At 35.6% G+C, this 12599-nt stretch overlaps 1 protein-coding gene across 1 annotated transcript in view; it reads left to right on the forward strand.

Annotated features, from left to right (window-relative positions):
* Positions 1–12599, forward strand: part of ASXL3 (ASXL transcriptional regulator 3) — a 229028-nt gene that overhangs the window by 115585 nt on the left and 100844 nt on the right. Inside the window, 2 exon segments of the mRNA XM_060173676.1 lie at positions 5133–5250; positions 6195–6314. Coding sequence (XP_060029659.1) covers positions 5133–5250; positions 6195–6314 — 238 coding nt within the window.

The raw sequence follows: 12599 nt of genomic DNA on the forward strand, positions 1-12599 counted from the left end.
AGAGTATCATACTGAGTGAGATAAACCAGAAAGAGAAGGATGGATACCAGATGATCTCATTCATATGTGGAATTATTTCATAATATTTAGTTAGTTATTGGGTAGAGACAGAGAGAAATTGAAAACAAAGGTAAAGCTAGAAAAGGAGACACCTGCAGCATTGTTTCACCTTTCAGGAAGCTTTCCCCTTCTGGTGTGGACCAGGCCTTGAACCCTGGTCCTTGCACTTAACTGGGTATGCCACTGCCAATCCCCACATTTTGTCATCAGGGTTATTGCAGAAGCACATTACCTATGAGACTCAACCATTGTCACTGGCTATCGTTGCTTTTTCCTTTTTCTCTTTCTTGATAGAGAGGAGAGACAGAGACAGAGAGGAAAAGAGGGATGGGTCAGTAACAGAAAAGGAGACATCTGCAGTAATGCTTCACTACTCATGAAGCTCCCTCCTGCAAGTGGGAAACGAGGCTTAAATTTGGGTCCTAGCTTATAGTGGCATGTGCACTCTTATCGCCCTCCATCCTGTTTGTTTATTTAGACTTTTATGTTGATTTTTATCTTTGGTTTTTGCCAGCAGAGTGATCGCTAGAAAACAGTGCCAGCATATCTGGTTCATCTAGTCTTGCAGCTCTTTTTTTTTTTTTTTTTTTTTTTAAGATGAGACATAGGAGAGGAGACAGAGTGGGAGAGGAAGACACATGTACTGCACTGTTCTACCCTTATGACGCTTACTGCACACACAGGTATCCCCCAGAGGTTTGAACCCCAGAGTTTGTACATGGTTGATTATTAGCTCTATCTGGTGAGTCACCATGCAACTTCTGTATTGCTTCGCTTTAATTTATAGGAGTTAAATTTATAAAAAAAGTATTTCATTAGCATTCCAAAGTATAGTAAAGTTTTAATAATGTAAGCATTTCACTATCATCCTCATAAAATTAATTTGGGCTAAAATAGTAAGATTTATTGTAACAGTGTCAACATAAGTTTATGTTATAGTTCTATTAGTAGGATACTGCTAGTTTTAGAAACTTCGGTGGGTGATAGGAAAAGCCCAGATGTCATAACAGCAAAAATCCCCCTTTTATGGTTTCCTTGTATAGGGTAGATCTCTGTGACAATGTAAAGTCATCCATCCTGATGATTGCTCCTAGTTGTATTTTCTTAATGTTTTACTTGTACTTATATATTCTAAGCTGTGGTGTATCCAAATTTTGTTAAATTCAATTTATGCTGCATTTCACTTCAATTATATTTGAAATATAATGTAAAATGGTTTTTTTTCTACTTGTTCTGTAGGACTGTTAGCTACAGTTTGGTATTGAGGACAATGGATCATAACAATAATATATTCTGCATGGAAAGAGGTGCTAGACATACCCTCAGAAACTCCTTAATAATTCACCTATTGCCACTCAGCTCCTTAGGATGAGATTTGGACTGGTTTTGCATGATAGGGTTGTGGACAGTCAGCTAGCTATGTATGACATTGACACCAGAACTTGGCCCTCACCACTACACCATGCAACTACTGAGATGGCCCTCAGCAGCAACTTTTCCTGTTGGGATAGTGGGATTTTAATATCTCTGTTGATCGGTAGACAGATTGCTTAGGAGAGGTGGTGCACATGGTGAATGTTGAGAGGGTATCTTAGACTGATGCCCTAAGTCTGAAGATCATTGTTTGGCCTGATACATTGTTAGAAAACACAAATCCTTGTGTCAAATCCAGATGTTTTCTTTAGTAGATTACTGACCCAGCCAATTGGACGTATACATCCCCACTTCATTTTCTGTTGCTTTAATTGTTTTTCAAAACCATTTACTGGGGGGGAAAGGGCTGATTGGGGGAGGGCATGGACTAGTGTTTTATAGTAGGTATAGGTATTGACACATGATAAAATTTCTCATCTCGAGGCACACTGGGAGTATGGATCGACCAGTCAACACTCATGTTCAGCGGGGAAGCAATTACAGAAGCCAGACCTTCCACCTTTTGCAACCCACAGTGACCCTGGGTCCATACTCCCAGAGGGATAGAAAATGGGAAAGCTCTCAGGGGAGGGGGTGGGATATGGAGATCAGGTGGTGGAAACTGTGTGGAGTTGTACCCCTCCTATCCTATGGTTTTGTTAATGTCTCCTTTATTAAATAAATAAATTTAAAAAAATTCTCATCTCACAATAACAGTTGTTGGCAAAACACTCTCACGCCTAGCTTAGGTCCTCTCCACCATCATGCACAGGACCTGACGATGCCAGCCACCCTTCCCCACCCCCAGGCACATCCCAACCCTCCCTAAAGTCCTTTGCTTTGGTGCACAACAGCAAACCTAGTCCAAGTCCTACTTGTTTCCCCTTTCTGTTCTTGTTTCTCAGCTTCTGCTCATGAGTAATCCCATTCACTTTAACTCTGCCTTTTGTCATTGTCTTATCCTAGCCAGTGTCATCCAAAAAGCATGGTACATTTTTCAAAGGATTATGTGGAGATACATAGCTTATGCTTAAGTGGATGGTGTGTATGTACATAGTAACGGAAAGATATGATCAGTAAAGGTGAAGAACTAGCATAGTTACTTGCAGGATGCACACACCCTACAGGAGACTAGGAATTGCTACTAAGGCAGGAGAAGACCGTGTGGACACAAGTGGCAGATTTCTAGTGTTTGGAGCAAGTCTTACTGCATCTCAGTTAAATCAGCATTGTTCCTACCCTCACCCCTATTTATATTCCTGTTTTCTCAGAAGATTCCAGCAGTGTCCAGAGTCAAATAAATCCCACTTTCTGGGAAGTAATTTCTGGGAAGAATCTTAAGGGAGTCATAGCAGTGGGTCTAATATGTTCATTCAAGATGCCCCACACTGGCTCCTCATAATTACATTGTTTTCTTACTGTTGTGATTAGTGTGATAGTAAATGAAGACTCAACTCAGATTCTTACAAATGTTATTTCAGGTCAGACCCAATGTTTGTTTTCCATAGGTAAAACAAATATGTGTATTTTTTTCACTGCATTTAAAGCAATCATAAGCATATAGTTTTGGTCACATATAGGCACTTAGTGGTTTTTATATTTAAAAATACTTTAAATATTTTTCATATTTCTGAGTAGAATACACACACATACATATATATATGTATATATATATATATATTGCAAATGGGCTCAGAAGAGATTAATTATTTTATTTCTACTTCAACTTCACCTTCAAAATTCAAAATAGCTGTTTTTTCTTATTAAACTATTTGGTTATTTTCCAGCTACTGATAGTTTCTCTCAATTCAGGACAGCATTTTTGTTAATTTACCACATATGCTTTGAAAAAGCGTGTTTTGCATAACTTCATAAGATCATCTTTTTATTTTTATTATTTCATCTCTTTTGTTAACCAAAATTTTCTGAAATGTGCCTCCTCAATTTAATACATACTTTTAAAACATCTGTTGGAATTTTCAGAGTAAAAATATATAATCTATGATACACAGACGCTTACTCATTATACATGTCATATTTTCTGAAGTCTTAAATAGTGGTTAAAGATTAGTTTAATTGTAATATATGGCACTGTATTTCCTCATTCTGCTTTATTATTGGGTTGATAGGTAAATTACTTTAAAGTGTTTTGAGTTCTTGCATTTGCAGAGAGAAGTCTGTGCACACCTTGATGAAAGAAATTAAAAGTTTAAAACATTTTATATCACACATACATACTCTCATGAAATATTATTGACAGCATGCTAATGGTACAGAGAATAGACACTTATCCTTTAGCTCCTCTCCTTCCAGCCTCGGTGTCTGGTTATGTTATAAAAGCCCTGTAAATTTTAAATGAAAAATGTCATTAGCAACAGTACCATTTGTCTACGGCCATACCACCCTGAACACGCCCGATCTCATCTGATCTTGGAAGCAACAGTACCATTTGTAGTACATTTTCCAGGTCATTCCCTTTCACATGTGGTTTTAAATCCCATCTGAAAAATGCCGCCTCAAGCTTAAATAATATTTACTTTATAACTACTGTAAATATTTGATTGCTAAATCTTTTGATCAACAAGTTGGATATTCAGCTAATCCCTTTTACAAATACAATGATATTGTTTCTGACAGCAAGGGGATATGCAGTCAAGCAGTATTTCAGAAGGTTTTGACAATTATTGGCTGAAAAACATTAATCAAGTAGAATTGTCAAATTGGTGGAAATTGCACATAAGCTAGCAATAAAAAGGTTTGAGGCTGTCTGTGGTCAGCCTTTTAACCTTTTGAGGAATCTTAGCATTCCTGTAACTGTGAATTTAATGATTCTTCAGTCTCCTGTGCTTAAGAACCCTTTTTTATTACAGGTAATTTTCTGTGTAAAGCGATCAACTTGATAAGCTGTATTTTAAAACATTTAAATGTCTCCTATTACATTATCATCACTATGCTTGATTCATTTATGAAATACAAAGCACTCCCATTTGGGGAGATTTATTCTTGTATCAATTTTTCCTGGATTTGCCAGAACGCCATCATGTTCATGTTCTGAAGGTTAATACCCAAAGTCAAGCAGACAGAAGCCAAGTGCTGCAAGGTTTCCAAGATTAGGACTGATTCCCTTCACAGAAATAAATGATTCCTGCCATGTTCAGTGATTTTGTGCAGCACTCCCCACGGCTGAGTGAGTGCATCAATACTGTAGTCCTTACCTGCTGTACATACTGATGACACTCTGTGTTAACTTGATTGACTGAACAGTGCACTGGAGAGGATGCACCTGCAGGAGAAGTGCAGACACATATATTTTTATCCTGTTCTTGAAACATTTATTTTACATTTATTTTACTTGGAGTCATGGTTTCAAATTTCATAAGCTCTCAAGCCACACAGCTAAGGTAGAACAAATCTTTAAGTGCTGCTTTGTTTTCAGAATTATTCTGAAAATGATCTCAGATTTATACCCTTTGCCAAAGCCTGATTTTATGCTTTAAGCGAAAAATGACATGAAGGTGTCTGTTATGAATCCTAACAAGCTAGTGGCTCTGTGGAAATTAAGTGTCTAAAGAGGTACTATCTAATTATGGGAAAGTGTATTCACTAATTCATAATGAGAAGTAATTTTGGCTATATTTTTGTATTTACATGTTTTGTAGGCTTTGAGACAGCAGCAGAAAAGAAGAAATGGAGTCTCAATGATGGTAAACAAGACTGTTCCTCGTGTTGTTTTGACACCATTAAAGGTGTCTGATGAGCAGTCGGATTCGCCTTCAGGTAAAGAGCTAAAACGTTGTATGCTTCGCCAGTTCCTTCCCAGGGGAGATTTCCTCGCTGAGAGAAATGTCAGGAATTTTCTCTAAAACTGAGTAATATTTCCACTTGAGATTTAGTTTAATTTTTTTTATGTGCATGACTCTCAGTGATGCCAAAATAATTGGATACTTCATTCTTAAGGCAGCAGCTCACTCATTGTAGCAGAACTTCATTCGTTAATGTCAATAAACGTAAGAAAACTTGTGGTGTGTGGTAATGCTAGGTGGATTCTTGTTGTTGTTGCATTGGCTTTTGTGCTAACGTAGAATGTTAATGGTGGACCACATGCTGTCATGTAATGTCATCAAATGCAGTTCTTCTGTAAATGTGAATTTGTTTTTTATTTCTCTGCTACAAACCAGGAGTCTTCTATTAGTTTTTTGTGTTCTGGCAACATTCTTCTCACCTCAGTGCAGCCCTGACCTTTTCTCCAAATTTACCTTCTGTCACATTATGTGCCATTCTGTTTATTATAGATTGATGTTTGCATTTTCTATTCCCATTTGGACATAAAGGTATTTATAAAAGGTTGAGCTCTCTTTCCAAGTCTCTCTCTCTCTTCCTCCTTCATCTTTCTGTCTTGCATCATCTTGAAATAGCATAGTACTGTTGAAGCTTTCCCATCTATTCTTAAAAAAGATCTGAGTGTTTCTTTTAAAAGCTATCAGATCAGTGAATGTGTTTTTGATTCCACTATTAGGCCATCTGGTCTTGCTTTTTGTTATGTTTGATTGATTTATTGGGCTTTTCTCTTTATATCCAGTGTAAGAATCAGATTGTGGCCAAAGGTAGTATATTAACTCTTAGAAGTGATTACATCTCCGGTTTTAAAAACAATTTTAGATATTCCTTTTCAAGGACAGCAAGAGGAAGATAATGACATAATAACTATTTCCTTTTTTTAGGATCCGAATCTAAAAATGGTGAAGCAGACAGTTCAGATAAAGAAATGAAACATGGGCAAAAATCTCCCACTGGAAAACAAACAAGTCAGCACTTAAAACGATTAAAAAAGTCTGGTTTAGGTGAGTGTTCAATAGATTGTGACATTTCATATTTCAGATACATTTATCTATTCAAATGAAATCATGGAAAATGCAAAGAAGCTTTTTTAAATGTTTAAACAAAGAAATTACCCCCCCCCAATTTAAGCCAAAAATAAAAGTGCTAAGGAAGTAAACTAATTATAATTAGGTGATCTCAAGCATATTATTAAATTTGTAAATGATATTGGATTAAATAGACTAAATTTAGGAGACTTAAATGATACATGTTTTCAACTAATTATCTGTTAAGTCATGATTTTATTTAATGTGCTATGTTCCTCCAGCTGGGTTTCACTTTATCAGAATACACTATTGGGGGGAAATGCAACTTGTATAAAGTGTTCAGTTGGAGAGCACATTATCATTGGAGTCTGCTACAGTAAAACTGCTTTGCCTTGCTTCTCATGTCTCTGCTTGAAATATTCAGAATTACTTGTATGAAACATAATGTAGTAATTTAACAAACATGTCAAGTTGAAATTATAATTCTTAACTGAATCTGCCTTACTGGATATTTATATTTGCACCTAGTAATTCCTTTCACTCCCATAGTTAATTTACTTCTGAATAAGTATAATACTGATCTGAGTCACTGTAACATTTCATAGCATGGTTAGTGATATTAAGCTATAAATGCATCACTCTGAAAATTATTATTCATTTGTCTACCTAGTTTCTGGGAAATGGTAATTCTTATTTGAAAGGATTAACTATATTTCAACAAGATTTAAAGTTTTTAAAAATCATTTTATTAGGGATATGTCAACAGAATTTTAACTTTTTTTAAGGGAAAGTTTTTTTAATCACCTACTATGCACTAGGCATTTTGCAAAAATTCTGGAAATTTACTTTCTGTTAAAAGACTTTAAATAGGATTTATGTATAATTATATAATGTCTCTTTTAGGAAACTGATTGTTTACCCTATATTGTTTAAATATTGCATAATTATCTCTTGAATAATTTCCATTGCTAAGTACTGTTTAAGTTCTTATCTAGACTAAAACATAGTATGTGTATATCATCATACATATCTATACTAATAGACTATTTCCTATTCTACTGTTCTTTTAAAATAGTTTAATATTGGTATCTTATCAAATCAGAAACAGTTACTATTGTTTTGGGATAAGTATATGTATAGAATGTTATAAATCAGATTGTATTATAATCCTGTATTTTGGTAACTGAATTAATTTAAAAGTCTGTGATCTTCAGTTAAATAGTCTGTTACCAGCCTTAGCAATGTCAGCGGTATATCATGAGTTTAAGAAAATTCAAGCTTTAGTGTTCTGCTTAGTTATCTAGATTTGCTCAGATGCTCAAGTCTTCAGTTAGGATCTCCTGCATTTATTTATTTATTTATTTATTTATTTATTTATTTATTTATTTCCATGGTTATCACTGGGACTCAGTGCCGGCACTAAAAATCCACTGCTCCTAGCAGCCATTTTGTTTGCATTTCATTAGATAAGACAGAGAAAAATTGAGAACGGAGGGGAGATAGAGAGAGAGAGAGAGAGAGACAGAGACCTATAGACCTGCTTCACCACTTATGAAGCTTTTCCCATGCAGGAAGGCTCCTGGGCTCAATTATGGGCATATCTTCTCATTGGATTAATCCTTTGACCATCACATAGTGTAGTATCCATCTCTGTCTCTTATTACCTTCTTTTCCTTAGATGTCTGTTTTATTTGACAGCAGAATAACTGTTCTTGCTCTTATTTTTATGAATTGCTGTCTTGGAACACCAACCTCCAGCCTATCACTTTGAACCTGTGTTTCTTTCCTTGAAATGTGTTTTTCTTGGAGAGCTATAGCAGATCTAATTTTTAATCTATTCAGTCACTAAATAGATGAATTTATGTCATTCATATTTGGGATGATTATTAATGTATATGGTTCACTTAACAACCATTCATAATTTTGGATTTTTATTTTTTAAATTTGTATTATTTTCTTAATTTATTGGATAGAGACATTCAGAAATTGAGGGGGTATAAGAGATAGAGAGGGAGAAAGAAGGGGAGAGAGAGAGAGACACTTGTAATACTGCTTCACTACTTGAAAAGCTTTCCCCCTGCAGGTGGGGATTGGGGGCTCTAACCTGGGTCCCTGTACACTGTAACATGTGCACTCAACCAAGTGTGCCACCTCACCAGCCCCTCATTCATAATTTTTTATAGATGTTTTATACTTTGTTCCCTCATCTGCTCCTGTATATCATTTCTTGTGAATGGCTTTTCTGACTGGCCTCATTCATATTTTCTATGGACTTCTGTTGCAAATTTTGATTTGTAGTTACGATGAGTGTTGTGTCTAATTACTGTATGTACTACAATCCTTTTTTATTTTTTTAATTGCCACCACAATTCTCTCTGAGGCTTGATACCAGCATGACAAATCCACCAGTCTCGGTGGCATTTTCCACCCCCCTTTTTCTTTCATTTTTGTTGATAAAAACCATGAAATTGAGAGGGAAGAGAAAGATAGAGGAGAAGAGAAAGACACCTGCAGCACTACTCCATTACTCCTGAAACTTTTCCCCTGCAGATGAGAACTGAGTGCTTGAACCCAGGACCTAGAGTATGGTCATGTGTATGGTCTACCAGGTGAGCCAGCACCTGGCCCCCATAATATATATATATATATAGTCTCCAGGGTTATTGCTGGGGCTCGGTGCCTGCACTACAAATCCACTGCTCCTGGCGGCTATTTTTTCCCCTTTTTTTGCCCTTGTTTATCGTTGTTGTTATTGTTGTTATTACTTCATTGCTGTTGGGTAGGACAGAGAGAAATCGAGAGAGGAGAGGAGACAGAGAGTGGGAGAGAAAGAGAGACACCTGCAGACCTGCTTCACCACTTGTGATGTGACCCCCCTGCAGGTGGGGAACCAGGGGCTTGAACTGGGATCCTTTGCTGGTCCTTGCGCTTTGTGCCATGTGCGCTTAATCAGCTGAGCTACCGCCTCCCCATAGTATTTTTAAAGTTGTTCTTGTCTAATTATCATTTGATTATATTATGCTGTCCATTTCTTCCTGCCCTTTTCTATCTCATAGCTCTTTCCTGTTGTGTTGTTAGTTTTACTGCTAATCACCTTCCTCATAGTTTGTAAGTTTGGGCTGATGGTAGCAAATTCCTTTAGTTTTTCTGAGTTTGAGAAGACCTTTATTTCTGTCTTACATTTGAAGAGTAAGTTTCCATGATAGAGTATTCACAGTTGAAATGATTTCTTTCAGTACTAAGGTCACTTTTCCATTCAATAGGCAATAGAATGTTTTGAATGAATTATAAATAACTGATCAGTTCATATGAATGAATGGGGCATTCTATAGGTCTCATTATAATGACACTTCATTATGTATATACCCTTAAATAAAAATGATCATGTGAAGTTGGATATGTTCATTCTTTGTGAACCAATGTATATCTGTAGTACAAATACAAAGAATAATGACCTGAAAGAATACACTTGGAGAGCAAAACAGGGAGAACAGGTTCCCTCAACTATTTTTTTCTTCAGACTCAGACATCTGTTTCATATAGTAGAGGCAATTATATATATGTTTTAAAACCTATTCTGAACCAGATTATTGTAACTGTGCTCTGAATTAACTTGGTAATGCTGAAACTAAACCACATCAAAATAAGACATTAGGGTATAAGTCAAAATTTTAATACCCAATGTGAGAACAGGATATGGGGAGTTATCTTTTTAACTATGCTTTTCAACTTTGGACAATATAGAATGGAAGGTTAATTATTCTTGCAGCCCCTCCTCTCTCTGTGTTTTTGCAAATGATCCCATGACTCACAACTTTCTATTGCGTTTTATGGCCATAATCACCATAGTATCTTTAATCTTTGTACTGTATTTCAGTGGATCCAGTGCTTGCCAACAGACATTTTGACATAATTTCTTCATCTGTGAAGGCTAAATAGATTCCTATTATAAATTATTGCATTTTGGCCTCTGATAATTTTCCCCTTAAACTTCATTCTCTGAAAGCCAGTTTTTCTTTTGTGTGCTCTTTCAGAATCATTCCCCATTGATTCATTTGAGACAATGAAGAACTCCTTCCTCTTGAACTCTGTCTATATTTCTTTGGGCACTTCCTCTTTTTCACAAAGGACCCTGATCTTTCTCTTGTATGTGCTTCTTCCTTCTTTGAGGGTATAAGGCTGTGCCTCTATGTGTGTACAATTTATGCAAGATTTTTCTGTGGGTTCCCTGCTGGGAATAGGAGTCTGTAAGTCTGCAGAGGACTCACTGGTCAAGAAATAGCCCAGAGTCTGCAGCTTTATGCAGTTATGATCATTGATCAAAGTAATTTAAAATGTCCCTGTTCCTGATTAAACACATTTCCTGTAATTTTTATAATAAGGTTGCCCTAGTGTCAATTTATTATCAATTATCATAGTCATAATTGGACCATTGCTGTGTTCTTCTTTCAACTATTTTACATTCTTTGGTGTCCAGGAACAACACTAAAATCCCTGCATCTTTCTCTTGTGGATACTATAGGCAGATGAAGTTCCAACTTTAATGAGATGAGACAACCTGATATAATTGGATTGTTCTTAAGCCGATTAAGAATAAATGTGTTAAGATTAATTTAAATTACGTTAAACATCCTCTTGGCAACATATTTAGCCATGAGTTTGTATGCTCTCTCTTTTGTTACAAAATATTAAAATATGTTTTAACTTAGATGAACATCTTTGAAATATGTCTTGTTAACTCTCACATAAGACTATACACTTCTCAGATTTTTATGATATTCTTGACGATATTGAACCATACTAAATAGTAATCAGTCACATAATCTCTGTGTTTCATGTTGCTTATAACCTATTTCACGTTTCATAATTTTCTTTTATTAATATTTTATTTATTTATTATTGGGTAGAGACAGAGAGAAATTGAGAGGGAAGAGGGAGATTGAGAGGGAAAGAGACAGAGAGACACCTGCAGTCCTGGGTCACCGCTTACGAAGCTTTCCCCCTGCAGGTGGGGGTCAGGGGCTAGAACTTGGGTCCTTGTGTACCACAATGTGAGTGCATATCCAGGTGCACCACTGCCTGGCTTCAAGTTTCATAATTTTATTAGTTTCCAGAATTTCATGTCAATCAAAGTGACATTTGGTAAAATACGCTCAACATTTTTGTATTGGTATAAAAAAAATGTTACTTTTAATTTTCCTGTCTTTAGTTCCTTCCACTTCTGAGAAACTTCTTCCTTATTCTCTACATGTGTTCCTTTTTAATGTTTTTGTTGAATATGAAATACTTCAAATGAAATAAAAACTGCAGATACTGATAATGTAGACACATATATACGCATCAACTTTGTCAGATTTACTTTAGACATCTTTCCTGTTTGTAAGCTCTAATTACAAATTTTCTCTCCTCTTATTGACCTTATTTTGGAATAAAATAATTGTATAGTGAATTAGAAGAGCATTACTTGACTAATCTATGGAGTATATATAGAAAATGAAATAGTGGGAAAGCTTCTGAATGTTTGGGTAAAATTCATCTTCGAGTATATAAATAATATGTGCATTGTATACATGGTAGAAGGGTAGTTATCCACTTTTAAAATTTTTTAAAAATGAGTCTGCAACGTGTGAGTAAATCACTTTCGCATTACCACTCTTCTCTCCCTCTCGTTCACCCCCTCCACCCCCCCCCAAAATCCGTGTGTACTCCCAACATGTGGATGGTATCAGTTTTCCTGAATAAAGTTTAAGACTCCCCAAAAATAATGAGTCTGAGTGGTGGCACATCTGGTAGAGTTTTTTCACATGTGTCTTCTTGTCTGGTGTAAATAATTTAGTATTGATGTTTTGTTATTTTGAATCTCTGTCCAGTATGTCTTAAGTTAGCTCCTCACTTTAATCTATTTCATGTGATTTTTATATTGTCTTTTATAAGCAGTATAAAATTGGATTGTATTAATTTTTGAATATAAGATTCCATTCATAATTATTTTTATTCTGTTGAATTTAATTTTTCCTCCTTTTACAATTTTCATAAGATTACGTAGTTATCTTTCTATGAATTTGTTTGAAAGTGATCATTCTTGTTTTATTTCTTCCAGTGACTACATATCAATTTTAACTAAAGTATCAACTAGTATCTTTTTTCTCTCTCCTCTCTGTATGTCTGTCTTGCTCCCACAAAATGCCAAGTTTTTATAACACTTTCATTTCAGTCACACCTTCCCATATTGCATGTAATTGTTCCTTTTTATTTCCACTT

Source organism: Erinaceus europaeus, chromosome 15 (assembly GCF_950295315.1).
Source record: "Erinaceus europaeus chromosome 15, mEriEur2.1, whole genome shotgun sequence".
NCBI lineage: Eukaryota > Metazoa > Chordata > Mammalia > Eulipotyphla > Erinaceidae > Erinaceus > Erinaceus europaeus.